The sequence below is a fragment of the Podarcis cretensis genome (genome assembly GCF_951804945.1).
Source record: "Podarcis cretensis genome assembly, chromosome: 9".
Lineage (NCBI taxonomy): Eukaryota > Metazoa > Chordata > Lepidosauria > Squamata > Lacertidae > Podarcis > Podarcis cretensis.
Genome location: NC_137178.1, coordinates 79,412,341 through 79,438,769, shown reverse-complemented (window position 1 = coordinate 79,438,769; position 26,429 = coordinate 79,412,341). Strand labels below are relative to the sequence as shown.

The 26,429-nt window shown below is 39.8% G+C and overlaps 1 protein-coding gene across 7 annotated transcripts in view; it reads left to right on the top strand.

Annotated features, from left to right (window-relative positions):
• Positions 1-26,429, top strand: part of SCAPER (S-phase cyclin A associated protein in the ER) — a 209,785-nt gene that overhangs the window by 66,807 nt on the left and 116,549 nt on the right. For all 7 annotated transcript variants that reach the window (XM_079991504.1, XM_079991500.1, XM_079991499.1 and 4 more), the window contains 4 exons: positions 6,658-6,739; positions 8,497-8,649; positions 9,596-9,703; positions 24,733-24,869. In XM_079991504.1, the coding sequence (XP_079847630.1) occupies positions 6,658-6,739; positions 8,497-8,649; positions 9,596-9,703; positions 24,733-24,869 (480 nt within the window). The remainder of the gene's footprint in view (positions 1-6,657; positions 6,740-8,496; positions 8,650-9,595; positions 9,704-24,732; positions 24,870-26,429) is intronic.

The window sequence follows — 26,429 nt, the reverse complement described above, 5'->3', positions numbered from 1 at the left end:
TTAAGGTGGTCAACCTTTTTTTCTGTCAAGAGGTTGCATCTCCTCAGGGCCGTGTCAGGGCAGCACGCCGTCAGTGGTGAGGTGCAAAGCCAGCAGCAGAAGGGGCCAGATCCAAGAGTGGCCATGACCACCCCTTTCTCCCTCCATCTAAGCAAAACATCATTTGTGGAGCAGCCATGTTTCTGACATTATGTGGATGCTGTCTCTCACACAGGTTGACCTGAAGTTCTTTGCCATCAGTATCAGATTGCCCAAATATGCTTCAGCTTTGACAAGGCTAGCTATTAACTTTCTGACCTAGAATCGAGTTTCACTTGCAACATTACTATTGTAAAGTCAGGACATGCTCTACTATAGAATCTGAATGTGGCCCATTTTTTAGAGGAGAACATAATGTACCAGAAGGTATTTTGAAGGTTCTAGTTGACATAGAAACTGAAATTTTCTTTCACAGCCTCTTCCTGAACTATCCAATGTAACCTTAAGTTTTGATTTGAAACTGCCCTGTGAGTAATTTGGCTAGAGAGGTGGAAGTCAGAAAGCGGTTGTTTTATATGTCACTCACACACACAAATAATGGCCATTATTTTGCTAGCTTGTAAACATGCTTTACCTGTCAGGAGAAGATTATGGAGCCCATTTATCTAAGAAATAGTGGCAGGCATTTTGTTCTAGTTCATGTGTCTGTTCTTCATTAATGAAGTTCTGTCTATGTAATATTCATTCCTGATTAAAATATTAGACCTGCAACCAAAGGTTGCAGTACTTAATGCTTGGGGAAGGTCTCAGGGGTGGAGCATCCCCCTTCTTTCTCTCTTCTCCTGACAGGCAGTTGTGGGAGGGACAGGTTACTCTTGCCAGCGGTCTTAACCAGTTGCTTGCAGAGGGCATTTGAAATTATTTAGTGGACAATCTTCCAAGGGTCAAGGGTCACCCACCCCTGCTTTAGGGGGCTTTTGTGAATGCTGGTAGCTTCGAAAACACTGTCCCACCATCTCGTCCTCTGTCGTCCCCTTCTCCTTGTGCCTTCCATCTTTCCCAACATCAGGGTCTTTTCCAGGGAGTCTTCTCTTCTCCTGAGGTGGCCAAAGTCTTGGAGCCTACAAGAAACATATGTGACGAGAAAACACAGGAAAATAAACAAAAAATTAGGAAATGAATTTATCTCATCGGACAAAATTAAAAAGAGAGGAGTGATATTATATATTAAAAACAAATTAGAAGCTCAACAAATTTTTAAAGATGATGAGGGTAGAATTGTGGCAGTACAAGTTAAGTGGCAAGGTGAAAAATTAATAATTGTCGGAGTATATGCACCAAATGAAAATAGAATGGACTTTCGCAAAGAATTAGAGGAAAAAATATTTGAATATATGGACCAAAAGATTATAATAATGGGTGACATGAACGCAGTTGTGTCATTGGACATGGATAGACTAAGAGCTACAGGTAAATCCAAAGAAGGGAAATTACCAAAGACATGCTTTTCAGTGGTAGAGAACTGCAATTTAATAGATATTTGGAGACTGAAACACCCATTAGAAAAACAATTCACGTATCAGTCAGAAGCAAATCAATCAATGTCAAGAATCAATCAGATCTGGATAACTAATGAGCTTACAACAAGAATATTAAAGATCGAAATTCAACCTAAGGTACTATCGGATCATAATCCAATAAAGTGCATCTTGAAAGGATATGAAGAAAAATCTTTATGATGGAGACTAAACGAGACTCTCTTTGAGGATCAAAAAGTTGGAGAGGAGGCACAAAAGTGCTTGAAGGACTACTTTCTAAATAATATGAATCAAGGAACAAAAATAACCATAGTTTGGGACGCTAGTAAAGCTGTAATGAGAGGACTTTTTATTCAACAGAATTCAATTAAGAATAAATTAAGAGAAAAGGGGGAAAAGAAATTTTAAAACAAATAATGGAGAATGAGAAAAGATTGGTTACTAGTCCCGAAGATAAAAAAACGAAAATGAATATTAAAGCGTTACAAGCACAATTTGCAATGATAATAAACAGAGAAGTAGAATGGAATATTAAAAGAATGAGACAAAGGAACTTTGATTCTGCAAACAAGTCAGGAAAATCGCTTGCTTGGCAGATAAAAAAAAAAGGAAAGAGCAAAATACTATTCACAGAATAATTGTGGAAGATAATAAGATTGAAGATCCGAAAGGGATAAGAAAAGGATTTGTGGACTTTTACAGACAATTATACAAGAGAAAAGAAAAAGTCAATATAAAAAAAAACAGGAATACTTAACAGAAAAAGGGGTGCAGAAAATCCCAACAAAAGAAAGAGGAAAATTAAATGAGAAGATAGAATTAGAGGAGATTAGAAATGCAATAAAAGAATTAAAAAGTGGGAAGACACCGGGACCCGACGGACTAAGTGCAAGATATTATAAAGAATTGAAGGCCATCCTACTTGTCCCATTAAAAGAAGTTATGAACAACATTTTATTAAACAGAGAAATACCAGAAACTTGGAAAGAAGCATACATCACTTTGATACCCAAGCAAGACTCTGATCTAAATCAGGTTAAAAATTTTAGGCCGCTCTCGCTTTTGAACAATGATTATAAATTATTTGCAAACATACTAGCAAACAGGTTAAAAAAAGTATTGAAGGAATTAATACATAAAGATCAAGTGGGTTTCCTGCCAGGTAGACAAATGAAAGACAATATTAAAAACATAATTAATATTTTGGAATACCTGAATGCTAAGAATGGCAAACAAGCGATGTTAATATTTGTGGATGCAGAGAAGGCCTTTGATAATATTTCTTGGGAATTTATGTTAAAGAATTTTGAAATGATGGAGGTGGGACAATCGTTTTTAAATGGTATTAAGGCTATATATATGGATCAAAGAGCTAAATTAATAGTTAATAATGTGACGACGGAAAATATAAAGATCACTAAGGGAACAAGACGAGGATGTCCTCTATCACCTCTGTTATTTATCACGGTCCTGGAAGTGTTTTTAAGGGCAATCAGAAGTAATGATCAGATAAAAGGGGTAACGGTGGGTAGAAAAGAATTTAAGGTTAAAGCCTTTGCGGATGACTTAGTATTAACTTTGGAAGACCCCATGAACACGGTAACAGAAGTGTTGAAAGAAATGGACCAGTTTGGTCAGTTGGCAGGATTCATTCTGAATAAGAAAAAAACTAAAGCAATTACTAAAAATATTGATTTGGAGAATGTAAACAGATTACAGCAGCAGACTGAAATAGAAGTGGTAAAGAAAGTTAAATATTTAGGAGTTTGGTTAACCCCCAGGAGTATTGACTTGTTTCAGAATAATTATATTCCAACATGGAATAAGATCAAAAGGGACTTAGAGGTGTGGGGAAGAATGAAATTGTCATTTTGGGGAAGAATTGCAACAATAAAAATGAATGTGCTACCGAAGATGTTATTCTTGTTTGAAACAGTTCCAGTAATCAAAGGGGCAGCGATTTTTAAAAATTGGCAACGAGAAATTTCAAGGTATATCTGGCAGGGTAAGAAGCCGAGGATAAAATTTAAGATATTGACGGACGCAAAAGAAAGAGGAGGCTTTGCCCTGCCAGACTTGAAACTGTATTACGAAGCATCTTTCCTCTGTTGGTTGAAGGAATGGATGAAATTAGAAGACACGGATGTGTTAGATCTGGAAGGTTTGGATAATAGATTTGGGTGGCACGCCTATTTGTGGTATGACAAGAGACGAGTACATAAAGGTTTTGAAAATCATATTATAAGAAGGTCTTTGATTGAAGTGTGGGAAAGATATAAAAACTTGTTGGAACAAAAAACTTCATATTGGTTGTCGCCGTTGGAGGCGATAAGTGTAAAGAAAGTCAATATGATGGGGCTGGGTGACATATGAGAAGTTAATGTGTAAAAGTGTAGGAAAATGGAAAGTGAGACCATTTGAAGAAGTTAAGGACTATGTGAATGACTGGCTGCACTATTTTCAAATCAATGAGATGTTTAGAAAAGACTTAAATCAGAGGGGTTTTGCTGATAAAGAATCAAAATTTCAGACAGAAATATTGAATAATGATTATAAGAACTTAGCAAAAATGTATAAGATATTACTGGAATGGTGTACGAAGGATGAGGAGGTAAAATCAGTTATGATTGACTGGGCCAAAGATATAGGGCATAATATACAAATGGAGGATTGGGAAAGACTTTGGAAAGAAGGTTTAAGATTCACTGCATGCACAGTTATAAAAGAAAATGTTATGAAAATGATGTACCGATGGTATGTAACACCTGTGAAGTTAGCAAAAATGTATAAGATAAGTAACAAATGTTGGAAATGTAAAGAAAAAGAAGGTACCTTTTTTCATATGTGGTGGGAATGTAAGAAGGTAAAATGCTTTTGGGAAATGATTTATAATGAATTGAAGAAAATGTTGAAATATACATTTGTTAAGAAACCAGAAGCATTTTTACTAGGCATTACAGGTAATGAGATAAATAAGAAAGAAAAGAAGTTATTTTTATATGCAGTGACAGCAGCAAGAATATTGATGGCCCAGAAATGGAAACAGGAGGAATTACCTACGATAGAAGAATGGAGAACTAAAATGATGGACTATGCAGAACTGGATAGAATGACAGGAAGGATCCGGAATCGACGAGATCAAAGATTTACAGAAGATTGGGAAAAGTTTATCCAATATATGCAAAACTGAGTGATAATAAAATTACATTTGTAAGCTTTAAGGAAGCTCTGTGAGGGGAAAGGGTTATAAGGGCAGAAATGTGTAAAAAGTAACAAAAGGAAGGAATGGCAGACAAATTGAGGGAAGTCAAAAAAGATAAGTAAGATGTAATTAAGATGTATGAAATGTATAAATTTGTTTTTGTATTTGAAAATTAATAAAAATATAATACATATAAAAAAAAAGTCTTGGAGCCTCAGCTTCACGATCTGTCCTTCCAGTGAGCACTCAGGACTGATTTCCTTAAGAACAGATTTCCTTAAGGTTTGATCTTCTTGCAGTCCATGGGACTCTCAAGAGTCTCCTCCAGCACCATAATTCAAAAGCATCAATTCTTCAGCGATCAGCCTTCTTTATGGTCCAACTCTCCCTTCCATACATCACTACTGGGAGAACCATAGCTTTAACTATACGGACCTTTGTTGGCAAGGTGATGTCTCTGCTTTTTAAGATGCTGTCTATGGGGACAGCCCTAAGTAAATCAATTAGACATGAAATGGTGATAAGCACAGCCCAGCCACACAGGGCTTCAAACAGGACGCAATGCATTCATGTGCTGCGATAAGAACAGATCATTTGGGAAACCTGGCCCTTGCAAAATTTGCACATCTGCTTTTGCAAGAAAATGTCCTAAACCATCTTCCTCTCTGTTCAGTGGGGCAGAAATATCAGGGAAGAGTTCACACATCCATAGTGGAAATTAAGGCATGGTTGTAGAAGGAGTCTTGTCTGTCAACCTGCCAGCTTGGATTCCCCCTGTATACAACATAAATTGAGTTGGTTATCAGGAAGGTTTCTGAACATTTTAGATATCAAAGAAGTTGAAGAATACTAGTCCCATCAATTCAATTCATGCAACAACACTAATAAATGTTTGTGAGGTCAATGTAGGTGCTCTATAGTTGTTGTTGGCATCTGTCTGTCTCAGGAAACGCTGGAGGTGTGTGCCTTTGGGGCTGAAGTCAAACCATTGGAGAGTTACAGCGCCTGCTGTAGCTGTAGAGACCGATATGGTGAGACATGTTTTGTTGCAGCTGGGACAGCGGAAGGCATCCGGTTGTGCTCCTGCAGATGCACCATGGCATTTTTTCTCTCTGTGCTCCTCCCATTGGTCATCCCTCCTCTGGTCACTTCTGTTGGATACACAACCTGGCTGTCTCAAGGCGCTGCAGCCATCTCCAAGGCATTTCCACACAGCGGGGGTTAATGTTGCCAGCCTTGTTTTCTCTAAAGTTGTTGTTTATATATTACTTTTTATTGAAACCAGAAGTTTCCGTGTGTGTTTTTCATCAGCTTCAGATGTACAGTAGGTTTTTCTCAAACAATAAAAGGAACAGTCTTTCTCAGCTATTGGATCCATTTCTGAGCTCTTGAGGGTTGACCTGGTAATCCGCTGCCGGGAATATTCATTGTCACAGCTGGTGTTATTTACAGTGGCCAGGAACTCTGCATAGAAAGGGTAAGCAGGTTAGGCATCCTTTTAAACCTCAAGGGAGGCAGTTCTTTTGGCGCCTTGCGTCCTTTAGGCCCCCAAACAAATCCTGAAGCATAAGGGTGGAAGCCAAGGGTGTTGATCTGTGTCAGCCTTTGCCTAATGCCACCTGCTGCCCTGTAGCTGATGCAGTTGGGTGCTGCTTTCTATTTAGAAGTGTGTCAGTAAAAGCTGCAGCCAGCTTTTAACCCAGTTGTGTGTTTTGCCCCACTTTCATCCCCACCTGCTCCTGCATTGGACACAGTTCATTTTATTCCATTTGGAAACGGTGGGCATTCTTTCTTTCTTATTTATTTATTTATTTATTTATTTATATACACTGCTTGATTGTAAATCACTTTGAGATCTATATCTATATATTACAAGGTATGGGGTGAATTCTTTGTATCTTTTAAAATGTTTTTATCTTCACCCTCTTATTTGCATAGAGATCGAGAAGAGAGGCTAGCTGCTCTGACAGCAGCTCAGCAGGAAGCTATGGAAGAACTGCAGAAAAAGATCCAGCTGAAGGTAGAGCCTGAAAATTAGTTGCTATTTGTGGAGTTCTTGTCTTTATCTCTGGCATTTTTTGTTTAACAAAGTGATATCAGGACCGAGTAGAAGAAAGCAGTTGTGAGGCAGAAGAAAGCTGCCTGCAGAACATTCCAAATATGTTAGCTCCCTCTCTGGTTTTCTGGTTTTGGTCAAACTTCTCTGGCTTCTCCTTCTTGTGAAAAGTTAGTTCTTCCTTTATTATCAAATCTTGAAGGTCTTTGGTCCACAGGTCAGCGAGTCATGAGAACCTGCTTCCCAGTGTTGGCACACTAGGCTTTTGGGCACAGCCACCACGTGTGGAAGTCATAGGCGTTGCTGGAAGATAGTCAAACACCAATTTGTCTGCCTGCGAGCATTGTTGTAAGCGTTATAATGATTCTGTACTTAAGTCGCATTAAGCAACAGTGATTCAGCATGGAGACAAAAGATGGGGATGGGAAGCAGATCACAGCAAACAGAGCTCTAGAAGGTGGGACTAACAGGAAACATTTAAAATAATAATAATAATAATAATAATAATTTATTATTTATACCCCACCCATCTGGCTGGGCCTCCCCAGCCACTCTGGGCGGCTTCCAAAAGAATATTAAAATACTATGATACATCAAACATTAAAAGCATCCCTAAACAGGGCTGCCTTCAGATGTCTTCTAAAAGTCTGGTAGTTGTTGTTCTCTTTGACATCTGGTGGGAGGGCATTCCACAGGGAGGGCGCCACTACCGAGAAGGCCCTCTGCCTGGTTCCCTGTAACTTGGCTTCTCGCAGTGAGGGAACCGCCAGAAGGCCCTCGGTGCTGGACCTCAGTGTCCGGGTAGAACGATGGGGGTGGAGACGCTCCTTCAGGTATACTGGACCGAGGCCGTTTAGGGCTTTAAAGGTCAGCACCAACACTTTGAATTGTGCTCGGAAACGTACTGGGAGCCAATGTAGGTCTTTCAAGACCGGTGTTATATGGTCTCGGTGGCCGCTCCCTGTCACCAGTCTGGCTGCTGCGTTCTGGATTAGTTGTAGTTTCCGGGTCACCTTCAAAGGTAGCCCCACGTAGAGTGCATTGCAGTAGTCCAAGCGGGAGATAACCAGAGCATGCACCACTCTGGCGAGGCAGTCCACAGGTAGATAGGGTCTCAGCCTGTGTATCAGATGGAGCTGGTACACAGCTGCCCTGGACACGGATTTAACCTGTGCCTCCATGGACAGCTGTGAGTCCAAAATGACTCCCAGGCTGCGCACCTGGTCCTTCAGGGGCACAGTTACCCCATTCAGGACCAGGGAATCCTCCACACCTGCCCGCCTCCTGTCCCCCAGAAACAGTACTTCTGTCTTGTCAGGATTCAATCTCAATCTGTTAGCCGCCATCCATCCTCCAACCGCCTCCAGACACTCACACAGGACCGTCACCGCCTTCACTGGTTCTGATTTGAAAGAGAGGTAGAGCTGGGTATCATCCGCATACTGGATTACAAAGTGGGGAGAGACAGGCAGGATGGAATAAATAAGGCCAAAACTAACCTAAAATAAAGCTAAACTCTACCGTTAATTTATTGGAAGGTGTGTGGCACTGAGAAAAATTGCATCTCCATTCCCCCAAACTATTTGTTTATGTTTAGGATTTTCTAAATTAACTTGCTATGACCAGTAGTGCCATTGTTTTACACTGATTTGATGTCAAGCCCTTTAGCTGTGTTTTTGACCATTTTGATGTCACTGTTTACTACTTCTGATTTTGCTCAGCATGATGAGAGCATTCGGAGGCACATGGAGCAAATAGAGCAGAGGAAAGAAAAAGCAGCAGAGCTGAGCAGCGGAAGACATGCAAATACGGACTACGCCCCTAAGCTTACACCGTATGAGCGGAAGAAGCAGTGCTCACTGTGCAATGTCTTGGTGAGCTTATAATTCTCTTGAGTTTGTGCAGACTGTGGCACATGATCTGCTCCTTCCTTTTTCAACAAACCTTTTGAGTGGAGATAGGTATCCCAGTCTGTGTATATATTGGATTTGAAATTGTTTTTACATCTGAAAGTGTTTTTAATTGGGTTGTATCCAATAGCAGTCCTACTCTGAATATACCCATTGAAATTAATGAGCAGGTTGACTAAGTTAGAGTCATTAGTTTCAGTCCACCTACTCTGGAGTATACCTTAGTTGAATTGACCCCACTATTTGTTATTGCTGTATGAAACTGGTTTTATTGCAGATGTTTTTGTTGGGAAATCACTTTGAGATATTTTGGAGGGGAGAAATTAATAAATGGAATTAAATAAATTACCATGCAACATCTCAAACTATTGCAGAAGAGTAGCTTAAACTAAGAAGTGTTTTGTGAGACAGGAAGGTCCCCTGTTTCGATTTCACCTCAGCTGGTCCTTAGGCCAGCCACTCGATTCCCCACTCCTGCTTCCTCTCACAAGTGTAGGTGTGCACACGCACAGACAGGTCATTTGCAAGATGGTAATAATAATAATAATAATAATAATAATAATAATACAATGGTACCAGCCTACGTTACAGAATTGTTCTAAGGTTGCTTTGTTGTTTGTTTTGTTTTTGGTGCAATATTTCCGCTAGCAATGCAACTCATTTTTTTTTTTAAAAAAACAACTCATTAATAACATTATTTATGATTGAGTAATCAATTTTGCCTATGGGTAAGACGGTACTTCTGAAGCAAGGAGTATTTTTCATTTTTAGATATTATATGTGTTTATAATGGAAGGCATCTTGTGTGGGAGAAAAGGAGGAGGACACATACACTGCTGCCTCATTCAACGCAGGACTCCTCTTTGCACTGTACTTTTTACTCAGATTATTTTTTTATATCCCTTTTCAGATTTCCTCAGAGGTCTATCTCTTTAGCCATATTAAAGGTAAAATGCATCAACAAGCAGTGAGAGAAAACAGCAGCATCCAAGGACGGGAGCTTTCAGACGAAGAAGTGGTAGGTCTTCGTCCTTTTTCTTTCCGCCTCTTTAAGGTCATGTTCATATTTTCCCTAGAAATCTTTCTAATCTTCTCCAAATTAATAGGTGGTTAAACAATTTTTTTAAAAAAATAATTTTTTTATTAGATTATCCACTGTGATAACACAAACCACAAAGCAAAATGATACACAAAAACAGAAAAAGAAAAAGGAAGAAAGAAAGGGGGGAAGGGGGGGAACAATAAACAGATAAACAATAACAACAATCTTAATTCTTCACAAATCCAACCTTTTAAACATCTTGGTTGACTTCCTCAAATCCCTCCCTTCTGAGTTTCCTTGTAATTAAAAGTAACAGCTTTCCAATATCATTATTAAACTAAAACAATTTCCAATTATAGTCTATCTTATTCACTTTTCTTAACATTCTAAATCCCATTTATTTGATTATAAGTTAATTTAATCCTAGGCCTATTGGTTTCTTTCAAGTAATTTCTATTTTTTTATATTACAATATTTATTCAAATAGTCCTTGAATTTCCTCCAGTCCTCTTGAAACTCCTCTTCTTTCTGGTTGCGGATTCTTCCAGTCAGGTCAGCTAACTCCGAAAAGTCCATCATCTTCATCTGTCCATCTTCCACTGTTGGTAGTTCTTATGTTTTCCAATTTTTAGCAAGTAATATTCGGACGGCCATTGTGGCATACAAAAATAATTTAACATCTTTCTTGGGCAATTCTAAATCTGTTATTCCAAGAAGAAAGGCCTCTGGTTTCTTAATAAGTATATATTTCAACATTTTTTTCAGTTCATTATAAATCTTCTCCCAGAAGTCTTTCACCTTGGGGCAAGTCCACCACATATGGAAAAAAGTACCTTCTTTTTCTTTACATTTCCAACAAAGGTTATCACTATTGTGATAAATCTTTGCTAGTTTTACAGGGGTCAAGTACCATCTATACATCACCTTCATAATATTTTCCTTTAACATCGTACATGCAGTGAACTGAACCCCTTTCCTCCATAGCCTCTCCCAATCCTCCATCATTATATTATGTCCCACATCTCTTGCCCAATCAGTCATAACCGATTTAACTTGTTCATCCTTTGTATGCCACTCCAACAACAAATTATACATTTTAGACATATTCTTATCATTAGTATTTAACAACTCCGTTTCCAATTTGGTTTTTTCTGTTGCAAAACCATTTCTCTTATCCATCTTATATAATTCATTAATTTGATAATATTGCCAGTGTGATAATAGAGCCAGTGTGGTGTAGTGGTTAAGAGCGGTAGTCTCGTAATCCTGGGGAACCGGGTTCGCGTCTCCACTCCTCCACTTGCAGCTGCTGGGTGACCTTGGGCTCATCACACTTCTCTGAAGTCTCTCAGCCCCACTCACCTCACAGAGTGTTTGTTGTGGGGGAAGAAGGGAAAGGAGAATGTTAGCCGCTTTGAGACTCCTTAAAGGGAGTGAAAGGCGGGATATCAAATCCAAACTCTTCTTCTTCTTCTTCTTCTTGCAACCAATTCACTTTATCTTTAATTTGTTCAAATGGTTTTAATTTAAAACCTTCCTATCCTCTAACAACAAATCTTATTACCTCAACCATTTGTTTTCCATATTTAACTTTTTTGGGGCCTGTGCTTCCATTGGCGAAATCCATTTTGGTGTTTTACTTACTAAGAGATCTTTATATCTAGTCTATATATTGTATAACACCTTTCTAATTACATGATTCTTAAAACCACTGTGGGCCTTTATCTGGTCATACCATAGATATGCATGCCATCCAAATCGATTATCCAGTCCCTCCAAATCTAACACATCATCATTCTCTAATTGAATCCAATCCTTGATCCAGCAGAAGGCAGCAGCTTCAAAGTATATCTTCAGGTCTGGTAGGGAAAAAACCCCTCTTTCTTTTATATCTGTAAGTAATTTATATTTACCGTATTTTTTGCTCTATAAGACTCACTTTTTCCCTCCTAAAAAGTAAGGGGAAATGTTTGTGCATCTTATGGAGCGAATGCAGGCTGTGCAGCTATCCCAGAAGCCAGAACAGCAAGAGGGATTGCTGCTTTCACTGCGCAGTGATCCCTCTTGCTGTTCTGGCTTCTGAGATTCAGAATATTTTTTTTCTTATTTTCCTCCTCCAAAAACTAGGTGAGTCTTATAGTCTGGTGCATCTTATAGAGCGAAAAATACGGTAATTCTAGGCTTTTCCTCCTGCCAGATAAATTTAGACAATGCCTTCTGCCATTCTTTAAAACATTTAACATTATCAATGATTGGTAGACCTTGAAATAAAAACAACATCTTCGCCAATACATTCATCTTAACCACCAATACTCGGCCCATCATTGAAAGTTTTAGGTTTGACCATATCTCAAGATCTCTCTTGATTTCATTCCATAATTTTTCATAGTTATCTTTATAGAGATTCAAATTCTTTACCAATAAATTCACACCCAGATATTTAACTTTTTTCACAGAAAGAAGGCCTGTCCTTTCAGAAAGGGTTTTTCTTTCCTCATTAGCTAAGTTGTTTTCTAAAACTTTGGTTTTGCTCTTGTTTAATTTAAATCCTGCTACCTGCCCAAACTCTTGAATCAGCTCCAGTGCTTTTACTGCACTGGTTTCTGGATCTTGTAAAGTTAAAACCAAGTGATCAGCAAAGGCTTTTAATTTATATTGCTTGGATCCTACTACAATGCCTTTAACCTCCTCCTCTTTCCTCAACATGTTTAGCAAAACCTCCAGAACAGAAATAAATAGCAGAGGGGAAAGCAGGCACCCTTGCCTGGTTCCTTTCTCAATTCTGATTTCCTCTGAGACCACATTATTAACTATGATTTTTGCTTTTTGTTCAAAATAGATCGCATTGATACCATTTAAAAATTCCTGGCCAACCTCAATTCTTTCTACGTTTTTCATCATAAATAACCAAGAAACATTATCAAAGGCCTTTTCAGCATCAATAAACATTAACATTGCATTACAATTTCTTTTCGCTTCCAACCTTTCTATTATATCAATTATATTTCTAATGTTATCTTTCATATGTCTCCCAGGCAGAAATCCTGCCTGGTCCTTATGTATATAATTTGATAGAACCTTTTTTAATCTATTGGCCAAAATGTTTGCGAAGATTTTATAGTCCACATTAAGTAATGAGATTGGTCTATAATTTTTTACATCAGATCTATCTTGATCTATTTTTGGAATCAGAGTGATAAATGCATCTTTCCAGGTTTCGGGAGCGTTGTCCCCTCTTAAAATCTTATTACACACATCTCCCAACGGTTGAATTAGCCAATCTTTCAATATTTTATAATATTTTGCAGAAAGACCACCCGGTCCTGGGGCATTGCCTAACTGCCTCTTATTTATTGCCATCTCAACCTCCTGTCTTGTAATCATGCCATTTAGTAGGAACCTTTTATCCTCGGGAATTTTCTGCATTTCATTCGCCACAAGAAATTGCTCAATTTTATCCTTATCTTCTTTACCTTTTTTATACAGCTGTTTAAAGTATTTCTGAAAACATTTTCTTATATCTGCAGGGTTTTCCATAGATTTTCCATCAGATACAAACAATGTTTGTAATAGTACTTTGCTTCTGTCTCTATTTTAATTGCCAAGCCAACAATTTCCCACATTTATTCGCAGATTCAAAATTTCAAAATGTTAGGTCAGAAATACTAGATAGATAGATAGATAGATAGTTGTAGTTTGAGAGTCTATGGGAATGGGGACTATTTCTACCTAGAATTTACACATCCAAGGATTATATTTGTGTATCACTTTTACTTCTGAAATGAAGCACAAAGCAGCTGACCCAAATTTAGAACAGGTTTTACCCCTGCCAAATTTAATGTCCTTTCATCAGAATTACTGCAGGGCAGATTTGAATGCAAACCATATTCAAAGCAAACATGCCTGTGTGGTTTGAAGGAAGTTGAAACTGCTACTCATGCCCTATTACATTGTCATTACTACAAAGTTATATGCTCTACGTTTATCACTCCAATCATGCAGCAAACCCCAAGCAGAACTGATGATTATTACTTAAAATACTTAATAGGAGACAGGAAACAGAGATTACATTAAAAGTTGCTAAATTCTGTGCTGCTGCTATAAAATTAAGGAGACAAGCTTTGAATGAATCTAACAGCTGATGTCTTAATATGCTTTAAATTAGTGATTAGGGTTTTAACTTATATATCTTAGTTGTTTTATATCTGAGTTATTTATTGTGTATTAGCTCATAGAGCTTAATTTTAATCTATTTATGTTTGTATGCTCTCTGTTGTTGTATAGGTTGCATTCTGGTCAGTGACCAAAATAAATTGATTTGATTTCAAACTCCCTTGTTTTTGTTACCACCAAGAGATGTACCATATTTTTCGCTCTATAGGACGTACTTTTCCCCCTCCAAAAATCAAGGGGAAATGTGTGTGTGTCCTGTGGAGCGAATGCAGGATCCTTGGTTTCAGAGATAGCAACGCGAAGCCTCTGAAGCGCAGAGGGAGCGCTCCCTCCACGCTCCGGAGGCTTTGCGTTGCTTTCACTGAAGCCTGGAGAGCAAGAGGGGTCAGTGCGCACCGACGCCTCTCACTCTCCAGGCTTCAGGGATAGCTGCCTGAAGCCCTCGGAGCGCAGCACGAGTTCCCGCTGCGCTCCGCAGGCTTTAGGTTCCTTTCTCTGAAGCCAGGAGAGCAAGACTCTCCTGGCTTCAGCAGAGAGGGAGAGCTGCGCAGCGCCCCTTCAGCGAAGCGGGAGGAGAAATGGAAGGGGCTCTGTTTCTCCTGCTGCTTCGCTGAAGGGGCGCTGAGCAGAGAGGGGGAGAATTTTTTTTCTTGGTCTCCCCCTCTAAAACAAGGTGCGTCCTATGGTCCGGTGCGTCCTATAGAGCGAAAAATACGGTATGTTGTATTGAAATGCTGTTGAAATGAAATGTTGTTTGGAATGCTGTTGCATTTGTTCTCTGTTGCTTTTTATTATTCCTCTTATGAAACTCTTCTTGCAGTCGTTGATTTTGGGATGTTTTGTTATCATGATTTTGAGGATAGGTTGCATACAAATGACATGATGATGACTTGGGGTAAGATTTCAAAGCACAGGGTAAATAATGTGTTTGTGGGTATGCTTTGTTGTCAGTGCTTCCCATTTTATTTTTAATCAATGAAGGTAGGAACACACTATTCCTACTTAAAGTTATTGCTTGTCATCTCCAATGTCTTCATATTAAATGACCTTTCTTCTTTGGCATATAAGATTTTTATTTATACCACCTCTGACCTAATGAAATTTCACCTTTCACCTTGTGCACTTGACACTTCAGGTAACATACAGTTGATCTTTGACACATTTTTGTTGTAAGCCCTGTACGCATAATAGCTGCCTGCTGAGAAGCAAAGGCACTTTGCTGGATAGAAAGCTCAATGGGGAGCTTCCATAGGGTTCTCTGAGCTACCAAAGGAGCCAGCAGATTATGTGGTATTTATCTTGATCAAGAGAAAATCTACTGACAAAGAGCTGGCCGATATTTAAAGTTGTTTCATTAGCAATCATACAGCAATGCCATTTGAGGATTGTCATGATCTGTTCTGTAGATTTTCATCCAGGGCAGGGGGACAGGATTGCTGATTTTGTTCTTTAGATTAGTTTTGGGTCACTTGTTTATAAAAGAGGTGTAAAAATGGTGACGGTTAAGAATCCTTTTCCTAAACTCCATTATCTTCTTATTGTAGCTTGTGCTCCTTGGAGCTTCATTTTCTTTCTTTGATGTAATCTCCTGTAGTATGTTTGAGTTTTATGGGACACAACAAGCTGCCACATACTAGGCAAGACTATTTGTCCACCAGGCCCTATATTGTCCGCCATGACTGGCAGCAGCTCTCCAGGGTCTCAGGCAAGGCCATTTCCCATCACCTGGTACCTGATCCCTTTAACCTTCCTTTCTGACCATGTTTCAACTGATGCAATATGGTATCTCTTTACCTTTTCTGTGCTTTGAGCCGCATTTCATCCTGCATGTGCACTGCAGAGGGTGGGACTAGATGACGCCTGGGATCCCTTCCAACTCTACAGTTCTATGATTTCGTGTTCCTTAAGGGAGTCAAAAATACATTGGATCTGAATGGAGGGCATCCTGGCTTGGGACCCAGCAGAGGGCAGTGGTAACGTGTGTTGCTCTGGATTGCCTAGAAACAATATTATGTTTAATCTTCTTAAACCATCTTAATAGCATAAAAATCTGCAAGCATCCAACACAATGATTACACATAAAAAGTGGAAGCGTGAACCTCATTCATAGTACAAAATTCTACTTCATGTCATGCAGAAGTTCTGTTTGGTTGTAAATCAGTGTTTGACTGAACAAATGATAATGTGCTTTCTTTAAAAAATGAACTACTAATGGAGAGGTTGATTAAAGTAATTGATTTAAATAGAGGCTTGGTGATACAATTTGTCTTGATTTTAAATCAATTCTGAACACATGAACTCTGATCTAAGCTGGAATTACACTAGGAGTAAAAGGCCCAGTCAGCTGATACTGGGGTTTTTTAAGTAGGAATTTTTTGTTACAGTGTCCCAAGGAGAACTCTTCTGTAATGATTTCACTAGATAGAAGATGATATACAAAGCTTCAGAGGACCAGCTTTGGGGTACCGGAATCTGTTGCAACTGTCACTGTTTTCTGGGATGTTCTTGCCTGGCTCCAGGCTTTGGAAGGCCCTGGAGCAGGAGGCCTGCCTGCCCTGGCCCTCCTCCCTGCATCCTCCCTGCCACTCTCCCTAGCTGCTGCTGCTGCTGCTCCTTTTCTTCTCCTCCTCGCTACCACCGGCCGGCTTGCCAGGCAGAGCACCAAGGAGCAGGGGGTCTGCTGCTTCTCCTTACTGCCACTGTTGTCTGGGCCAGAGTGATAGGCAGCTGAGCAACCCATCTGGGTCGTCTTGTTTCTCACCGTATATTGTCTTCTCGAACCTAGTGTGTTGTGCTGACATATAGTGTGGTGGGTGGGGGAAGAAGGGGGTTAGAGTTACGGATGGACTGAAGATGGAGGGGTAGGTTATAGAAAGTAGCCCATATATAGTTATATAGATGTTTGTTTGGGGTAGCTTGGACCATTTGGCTCCCAGCCGGTTGGTCCTGGGTCTCAGCTGGCATGGATGGCCTTGTTTGAGAACAGGCCGTCCCCTCTTGCACTTATGATGGGGGTGGGTCATTGAGATGGTGTCAAGTGCCTTTGTGGTGCTTGTGTTGGGTGTAAAGTTTATAAACAATGCTGTCAGTATTGTTAACAACATTTTTGGTTTGTTGGGGTATTAGGGTAGGGATGTGAGTGTTGGCACGCTCTGGCGCCACCGTTATGTTCGATATTTGTTGGGTTTTAGCCTATTTGTTGATTGTTTTATTGGGGTGGGGATGTTGTTTTAGTTAGTATGAGTTTGCCTTTTTCTGTTTGCCTTCTTTTTTTTTTAACCTGCACATTTTGTTTGTTGCATTTATGTGGTGGGTGGAGATGAGGGGGCGGGTGAGCTCTATTTTTGTTTGTGTGCTTATTTTTTGTATATAGTCATTGGAACAAGGGGTGCATGTGGTTGTTGAGGGATGGGTGGAGTTTGGGAGAATGGAGGAGGATGAGATAAAAGACAAGAAAGAAGAGAGAGCGCTATTGAAAATGGTTGGGGAAGTCTGTTGTTGTTTAGTCGTTTATTCGTGTCCGACTCTTCGTGACCCCCTGCACCAGAGCACGCCAGGCACTTCTGTCTTCCACTGCCTCCCGCAGTTTGGTCAAACTCATGTTAGCAGCTTCAAGAACACTGTCAGCCATCTTGTCCTCTGTCGTCCCCTTCTCCTTGTGCCCTCCATCTTTCCCAGCATCAGGGTCTTTTCCAGGGAGTCTTCTCATGAGGTGGCCAAAGACTTGGAGCCTCAGCTTCAGGATCTGTCCTTCCAGTGAGCACTCAGGGCTGATTTCCTTCAGAATGGAGAGGTTTGATCTTCTTGCAGTCCATGGGACTCTCAAGAGTCTCCTCCAGCACCATAATTCAAAAGCATCAATTCTTCGGCGATCAGCCTTCTTTATGGTCCAGCTCTCACTTCCATACATCACTACTGGGAAAACCATGGCTTTAACTATACAGACCTTTGTTGGTAAGGTGATGTCTCTGCTTTTTAAGATGCTGTCTAGGTTTGCCATCGCCTTTCTCCCAAGGAGCAGGCGTCTTTTAATTTCGTGGCTGCTGTCACCATCTGCAGTGATCATGGAGCCCAAGAAAGTAAAATCTCACACTGCCTCCATTTCTTCCCCTTCTATTTGCCAGGAGGTGATGGGCCCAGTAGCCATGATCTTCGTTTTTTTGATGTTGAGCTTCAGACCATATTTTGCGCTCTCCTCTTTCACCCTCATTAAAAGGTTCTTTAATTCCTCCTCACTTTCTGCCATCAAGGTTGTGTCATCTGCATATCTGAGGTTGTTGATATTTCTTCCAGCAATCTTAATTCCAGCTAGGGATTCATCCAGCCCAGCCTTTCGCATGATGAATTCTGCATATAAGTTAAATAAGCAGGGAGACAAAATGCAGCCTTGTCGTACTCCTTTCCCAATTTTGAACCAATCAGTTGTTCCGTATCCAGTTCTAACTGTAGCTTCTTGTCCCACATAGAGATTTCTCAGGAGACAGATGAGGTGATCAGGCACTCCCATTTCTTTAAGAACTTGCCATAGTTTGCTGTGGTCAACACAGTCAAAGGCTTTTGCGTAGTCAATGAAGCAGAAGTAGATGTCTTTCTGGAACTCTCTAGCTTTCTCCATAATCCAGCGCATGTTTGCAATTTGGTCTCTGGTTCCTCTGCCTCTTCTAAATCCAGCTTGCACTTCTGGGAGTTCTCGGTCCACATACTGCTTAAGCCTGCCTTGCAGAATTTTAAGCATAACCTTACTAGCGTGTGAAATGAGTGCAATTGTGCGGTAGTTGGAGCATTCTTTGGCACTGCCCTTCTTTGGGATTGGGATGTAGACTGATCTTCTCCAATCCTCTGGCTACTGCTAAGTTTTCCAAATTTGCTGGCATATTGAGTGTAGCACCTTCACAGCATCATCTTTTAAAATTTTAAATAGTTCAGCTGAAATATCATCACTTCCACTGGCCTTGTTATTAGCAGTGCTTTCTTAGGCCCATTTGACTTCACTCTCCAGGATGTCTGGCTCAAGGTCAGCAACCACATTACCTGGGGTGTACGAGGCATCCATTTTTTTCTGGTATAGTTCCTCTGTGTATTCTTGCCACCTGTTCTTGATGTCTTCTGCTTCTGTTAGGTCCTTTCCACTTTTGTCTTTTATTATGGTAATCTTTGTACGAAATGTTCCTTTCATATCTCCAATTTTCTTGAACAGATCTCTGGTTTTTCCCATTCAATTGTTTTCCTCTATTTCTTTGCATTGCTCGTTTAAGAAGGCCTTCTTGTCTCTCCTTGCTATTTTTTGGAAATCTGCATTCGATTTTCTGTATCTTTCACTATCTCCCTCGCATTTTGCTTGCCTTCTCTCCCCCGCTATATGTAAGGCCTCGTTGGACAGCCACTTTGCTTTCTTGCATTTCCTTTTCGTTGGGATGGTTTTCGTTGCTGCCTCCTGTATAATGTTGTGAGCCTCCATTCATGGGGAAGTGTGTGTGTGTGTGTGTGTGTGTGTGTGTGTGTGTGATCTTTATATTTGGTTGTCTATTGAGAGGGGGAGAAAGAAGTGGAAAAGAAAAAAGTTTAAATTAATATTTAAAATGTTGAGGTGTTGGAATCTAAAAAATAAAAGGTAGAAATAAGATGTAGTGAGAGTGAGAGAGCAGACTTTTAAATGAAAAAAATTAAAAAGGGGGGAAATAATTTAAAAGATATATACAGTGGTATATAAATATATATACAGTGGTACCTCGGAAGTCGAACGGAATCCGTTCCAGAAGTCCGTTCGACTTCCAAAATGTTCAGAAATCAAGGTGCAGCTTCCAATTGGCTGCAGGAAGCTCCTATAGCCACTCGGAAGCTGCGTTGGATGTTCGAACTTTCGCAAAGCGGAACATTCACTTTAGCGTTCAGAAGCCAAAACGTTTGACTTGCAAGGCATTCAGGATCCAAGGTACAACTGTATATTAAAAAGGGATTAAAAATATATATTTTAAAAATGAAGAATAGTAAAAAATAAGTGAGTAATTATAGAAAATGTGTAACAATGAATTAAAAAACAAAAACTAATGGTTTTATGAAAAAGGGGGTTATTTATATAATTAAAGAATGAAGAATGTATTGGTGGTAATTTTGACTCATGGGCAGTTTTTGATTTCACTGAGGGGCTTAGAGGGCCTGGTTATCAGGTCCCTGGGTTAGGGCCAAGGCTGCATCCCTTCAGTGGTTCAGGCCTCCTGCATGGACACGATTACAGTTCGAAGAAGAAGAAGAAGAAGAAGAAGAAGAAGAAGAAGAAGAAGAAGAAGAAGAAAGTATGATAATGATAATATTAAAAATATAAATAACAACAACAACAACAACAACAATAATAATAATTCAACAACAACAACAACAATAATAATATTTCCCAGCAGAGGAGGGCCCGTACTGCATTTGTTTTTCCCCAGCTTGGCCTCTGGCACGCAGTTTTCCCCGGACCCCAGCCTGCTCTTGTTGTGCTAGCTGGGGAAAGTTTGTTAATAAGACAGCTGACGTGCATTTTCCGGGAAATTATCATTTCTTTGTTTGAAATGCTTTTTTAATATGCCGAGCTGTAATCTATTTGTAAGCTTCATCTGAAGTGTAAAGTCTAACTTTTCTATTCTAATGCATTCAGATGATTATAAATGCATTAGAATAATGAAGTTTACATAAATCTGAGTTTATATATCATTCATGAAAGTATTTATGCACATCAGTATTCTTTTTGTCCTTAGCAGAATATAAAGAACCAAAACAATATTCAGCATCTTCCATTTTGTGTGTTTGTGTGTGTGTCATTTTTCACTTCCTATAAGCCATTTTTGTGTTCAAAATCTCTTCCAGCTTCATAGCAATACCATGTGGGGCGATTCAGTCATGTTTCGCTTTTATGATAAAGGTGTAATCATAAAAGTGATCACTGATGTTTCTAAGAAGTATTTGCTTCAAATAACCTCTGCTGTTTCCAGAGTTTACAATACTAAGTGTTGCCTTTGCTTACCAGAATATTATAGAAACACTTCTTCAGAAAGTGTTAGTGTACTCACACATGAAACAGAATGCACTAGGTTTTTCTTCCCTACCTTCTGCTATTGAAATTTGAAATTATTAATTAATATATTACTTACATGGAAAACTGACTTCTGTGCTGTTTACAAGTATAAAATTACCATAACATCCATACATAATTTAAATTCATAGTAAAACAATTCCATCAAAGCATTAAAAACAACCATAATTGAAATATACAGCAAAACATGCCAGGTTAAAAAGTTAACAGTTAAAACTATTAAAAATAGTAAATGTTACATGACCCCTGTGCATGTCTTAAAGGGTAGGCCTTTGGATGAGGGACTATTACAGTTTACTTTTGTGCACAGTAGTCTATTAGGTGTTTGATAAATGTTAAGTAATGCTTTAGGAAATAGAACCTGACATTTTGCAGTATATTTCCTGAGGTCTAGAAGAGGGCATCAAGAAGTATTTCTGCAAATATTTATAAACTAAACAAAAGATGGATGATTCTCTTTGTCAAGTGACAAAGAAAGAAGAATGCTATGAAATATAGTTAAAATCAACCTAGATTTAATGGCTTTCCTTTAGATGTGGGCTAAAACCATTATATATGGTATTTGTAGGGCACAATCTAGAAAGGATAACTTTCCATTGAATGAGTCTTTTAAGCACATTTGACTTTGATGGGAAATTTAAGCAGAAGTTTAACTTAACAGTGTTTCCCTTTGCTCGGCTTGTGCCCATGTGGGATTGATAAAGGCTTGACGGCTTCCTGATTTCAATGGGAGGTTGGGGCATTTATCGTTTTTTACTAGCAGGTGACCCATGTATTGCAGAACCAGACAAGCTGTATGTCAACGGCTATGATAATATGAATGGGTAGAGCAGAATCTCATGTCACTTAAACATTCAGTTTTATCTCCTTTTACTTCCAAAAACTACATACGTAAGTGGGGTTGGTGATAAAATAAACAATTAAACAAAGATGCCCAGGATTGCAAGAACAGCAGGGCCAGGTCTGTGTGTCCATGGGGCCTGTGGGACTTCTCAGACCAAACTGCCCCCTCCCTGCTCCCAGTTCTGCATGGCAAACTAATTTTGAAACCAGTGGGACTTTCAAAAGTGTTGGTGGTATGTCCTGTTGATTTGATCTACGAAAAGAAAAAAAACTGGACAACATTAATTCTCTTTGGGTCTCAACTCCTATCTTATCTGGAACAGAGTGTGCATGAGACTTCCTTGCAAGCTATATTTCTCCTTAAGTAAAAGCTTGAGGAAGATTAGCACAATTTGTTGAATATCATACCACTGTAGGACCTCCAATTACTTTGCATACGCGGACACCATCTTTTTCTGTGTTGAACTTTGCTAAGTTTCCAGTAAGTGAAGTGCTCACAAGGTAGATTTCCGTGAATTTAGCTGGACGTGATAGCCAGTGAAGCATAGCACTGCATGGCAGCTCCAAGATTCACAATCTGCCATTGATATTTGATACTTTTTGAGCTTCTGGTTGGATGTCCTTTTCTCCCCCCCTCCCACTTTAGATATTAGATCTGCCCCTGCTGATAATCCCCCACTTTGTTCTGTTTCTTGAAGAAGTGACAGTTGGATGTGATGCAACGTGTTATTATTCTGCTTCTGATTTAGAAAGATGAAGTTTGAGATTAATCTGAGCTGCTGCAGCTGAAAGCCGAGAACTCTGGGAAACCCCTTTTTGTTCAAGCGCCCGTTAAGATGAATGAATGTGTGTGCTGTATTCTTATCGTTCGGATAGAGATGTCTGTTGGGTCTCAGATTAGATCAGGAAAGACACGTGAGGAGTTAGAGGAGGTCATACCTCATTCATAATTTCCACCTAACAGGCAGAGTGTTTATCAGTTGTTGCTGAGCATACGGGGGGGGGGCAGGTAATGTCACCTTAGATTTGGTGGTGACCCACATGTGAAGGTACCTGTTTCAGAGAAGGGGATTAACATTTCCTTCCTTCTGCTTTCAGAAGAAACTAAAATAAATAGGGAGTAATGCCAGGGAGCTTAATTACAGGTTGACAACCCAAGGGGCTGATGTACATTTTTGTTTCTAGCTGTCAGTAGGACACCAGGGGCATCAAACCAGCAAAGTCCAGCCACTATTTACTCTCTGCACCACCGTTGGCTGGGGGCAGGAAAAGGGAGCTTCTGGCTTGGAGCACCATCACTGCAGATGGCCAGGGGTGGTATTGCAGCTAACAGTGCAGCAAGGACCAGGTGACATGAGGGACCAGTTGAGTTCCACCCATTCCCAAAAAGCTGCTGACTCCAGTCAGGTGCTGAACCAGACCAGTTTTTTACTTGGGGCACCTGCTTGCCTGCAGTCCTGGTCTTGTTCCTCTCCCTCTCTGAGTGCCTTTGTGTGCCCAGAATAAGCTCTTAGCCTGTGATGATGCCTCTTCCTTGCCCAGATGGAGAGAGGTGTGGGTGGAAACCTCTGAATTTGCATGACTTGAGTGTGGCCTCCTGACCAAAAGCCAGCGTCACACCTGTTGCTCTGACGGTTTTTGCTTCTGCCCACACTCATCACTGGTATCCAATGCCTGGTAGGATGCTCACAAGGGAATTTGGCCCTCAGGGTGAAAAAAGTTCCATGCTCCTGTTGTACACCATGTATGTGATTTAAGTGGTTTATAAATCTTCCTTTAAAAATAATATAAATAAATGTATGTTTGGGAGGAAGTACCTTTTGATCTATTCAACATGAGTACAGTGGTACCTCAGGTTAAGTACTTAATTCGTTCCGGAGGTCCATTCTTAACCTGAAACTGTTCTTAACCTGAAGCACCACTTTAGCTAATGGGGCATCCTGCTGCTGCCGCGCCGCCAGAGCCCGATTTCTGTTCTTATCCTGAAGCAAAGTTCTTAATCTGAAGCACTATTTCTGGGTTAGTGGAGTGTGTAACCTGAAGCGTATGTAACCTGAGGTACCACTGTACTTGAATCCGTTCAACAGATTCCTGACCTCAAACCTCAAGGAAAGAGTTCGTTAACTTGAGAGCTAGGTCATTGCTTTGTAATAGATTAGTTACAGTGGTACCTCGCAAGACGAATGCCTCGTAAGACGAAAAACTCGCAAGACGAAAGAGTTTTTCGTTTTTTGAGTTGCTTCGCAAGACGGATTTCCCTATGGGCTTGCTTCGCAAGATGGAAACGTCTTGCAAGTTTGTTTCCTTTGTCTTGCAAGTTTGTTTCCTTTTTCTTGAAACTGTGCATTCAGGGGGTGCAGTTGTGACTTGACTTCGAGGAGCAACTCATAGCACGCGGTGTGGTAGCCTTTTTTGAGGTTTTTGAAGACTTTGGTGATTTTTGAAGCTTTTCCAAAATCCGTGCTTCGCAAGACGAAAAAAATCGCAAGACGAAAAAAATTGCAGAACGAATTAATTTCGTCTTGCGAGGTACCACTGTATTCCTAATAAAGTTATTTGCAATACTGTTAGATTTTCATGTGGAAATGTTACATAACCCACTTTTTGTCCATTTCCCATGATCATGGTGGCTCATGGTTCAGCTGCAGCGATGGTGGGTACTGGAGAACACAATTCATGCCTTCATCTGCCAAGCATGGCGTGGGAGCAAAACTGAATTTCTGAACTGGCCTTGAGCCTGCGATTCTTCTATCATTTTTCATTATCATCTTGCATATTTTCTTTAAGCATGTACTGGTAGTTTTTTAACATTTTAAAATGGTCTCTTTTTGATGCAGTGGAAATAATATTTTATTCTTTTTAAAATAAAACCCCCCAATACTTTCTCTGTTAAACACTGATTCCTTATTTCCTCCAGGAGCATTTGTCATTGAAGAAGTACATTGTGGACATAGTAGTAGAAAGTTCAATCCCAGCAGAGCCCTTAAAAGATGGTGAAGAGAGACAGAAATCAAAAAGGAAGGCTAAGAAACTGAAGGCACGGATGAACTCAAGGTATTGGGGGAGATTCATCTAGCTTTGCCATATGTAAAGCTTGTTTTTTCTTTCGTCCTTCAAAAAAAAATGCTATAAAATATTTTTTAAAAAACCTTTTGAAGTTATTTGTTTCAGGAACATCTTGAAAATAACACTGATGAGCCTAATTTATGGCCACTTTCTCTGATTGAAGAAGAAAACTGAATATCGATCTAGAGCCCTTTCTTTCACCTGTTAAGAGCTTTCCTCGTAATTGGATGCTAGAGCCCTGCCAAAACTGTAGCCTCATCCAGCATACAATAGTATGTTTAAGTATGTGTAAACCATGACTATTTTTCTTCCTGGCTATTGATTTTTAAAATGAAGTATCAAAGAAAATCAATAGTAATCAACAAATAGAAGCCTGTCGGCTGGAGTGTCAAATCCCCAGGCTGGGTTTAATCCATTTTGTTGCCTGCCACAACAAGGAAAAGTTAGAAATATCTTAAAATGGAAAGTGAGTTGTCAGACCTGCCCTTTGTCATTGGCCTAAAATGTGACATCTGCATTTCAGGATGGAATGAGGCATTGTTCTGTCATGAGCCGTGGCGCTGCAATGGTGTCCCCATCAGAGGGTCATCTCTGCTCCAACACACACACACAATTGCTATTGTTAATTTCGTTAAATATCTTCCTCTTTAAAAGATTCCTTTCCCTTGGTCGGAATCAATCATAAGCAATGAAATATTGGCACAGCTCTTCTTAATTGTCAAAAGGACAGTGAATCTGTTCAGCAGCTTTGTTGTCTGTTTTATTACATTGTAATAAAAATTGTTTTGAATTCGCATAGCTGTTCCTCTGATGTCAGGATTTTCTTCATTTTTCAGCTCAGTGGCCAATGTCAATGAATAGGCTTATCATTTAGCACACAAATCTTTTAGATAAGTTAGCATCTTTGCAACTATTTACTGTTAAAGTGTGATATTTACAGTGGCGTAATTTTGCATGTTACATTCAGTAGGACTCTGCAGTTAATAGTCTTGAGTGCCTTTGCCAACCTGGTGCCCTCCGGATGTTCTGCATTACAAGTCCCATGAGCTCCAGGTAGCACAGCCATAGTTCAAAACATCTGGAGGACACAAGGTTGCCAAAGGCTGCTATAGAACAGGGACAGGTGGTTTAGACCATAGTGCTAAGCCTTTGGGGTTGTAGCCAATGGTGTCACTCCACTAATGGTGAGTCTTTCATCAGTAAAAATGGGGAGGGAAGCAATATTTGGCAATTTCCCCTCCCACTGAAGCCCCCAGAACAGAGAGGCAGGGACAGGGGATGCTGCAGGAGGGAGGGGGAATTACTGAAAATATATTCTCTCTCTATACCACCAGCTGTACAATAACATGGCTTGTTTTTAGTTTCTGTGACCAGTAAGGTTATTATTTTTTGTTCTTTGAGCAGCAAATGTAGCCTATAGAATAATTTGTAGCTGAACTGGAATTAAGCCCTGTTGAGCCTAATGACACTTATTTATTTTAAGTGTGCTTTCCAAAAATCCCCTCCCAGTCACTAAAATATGGGGATGAGAACCTGCTGGCAATCTTG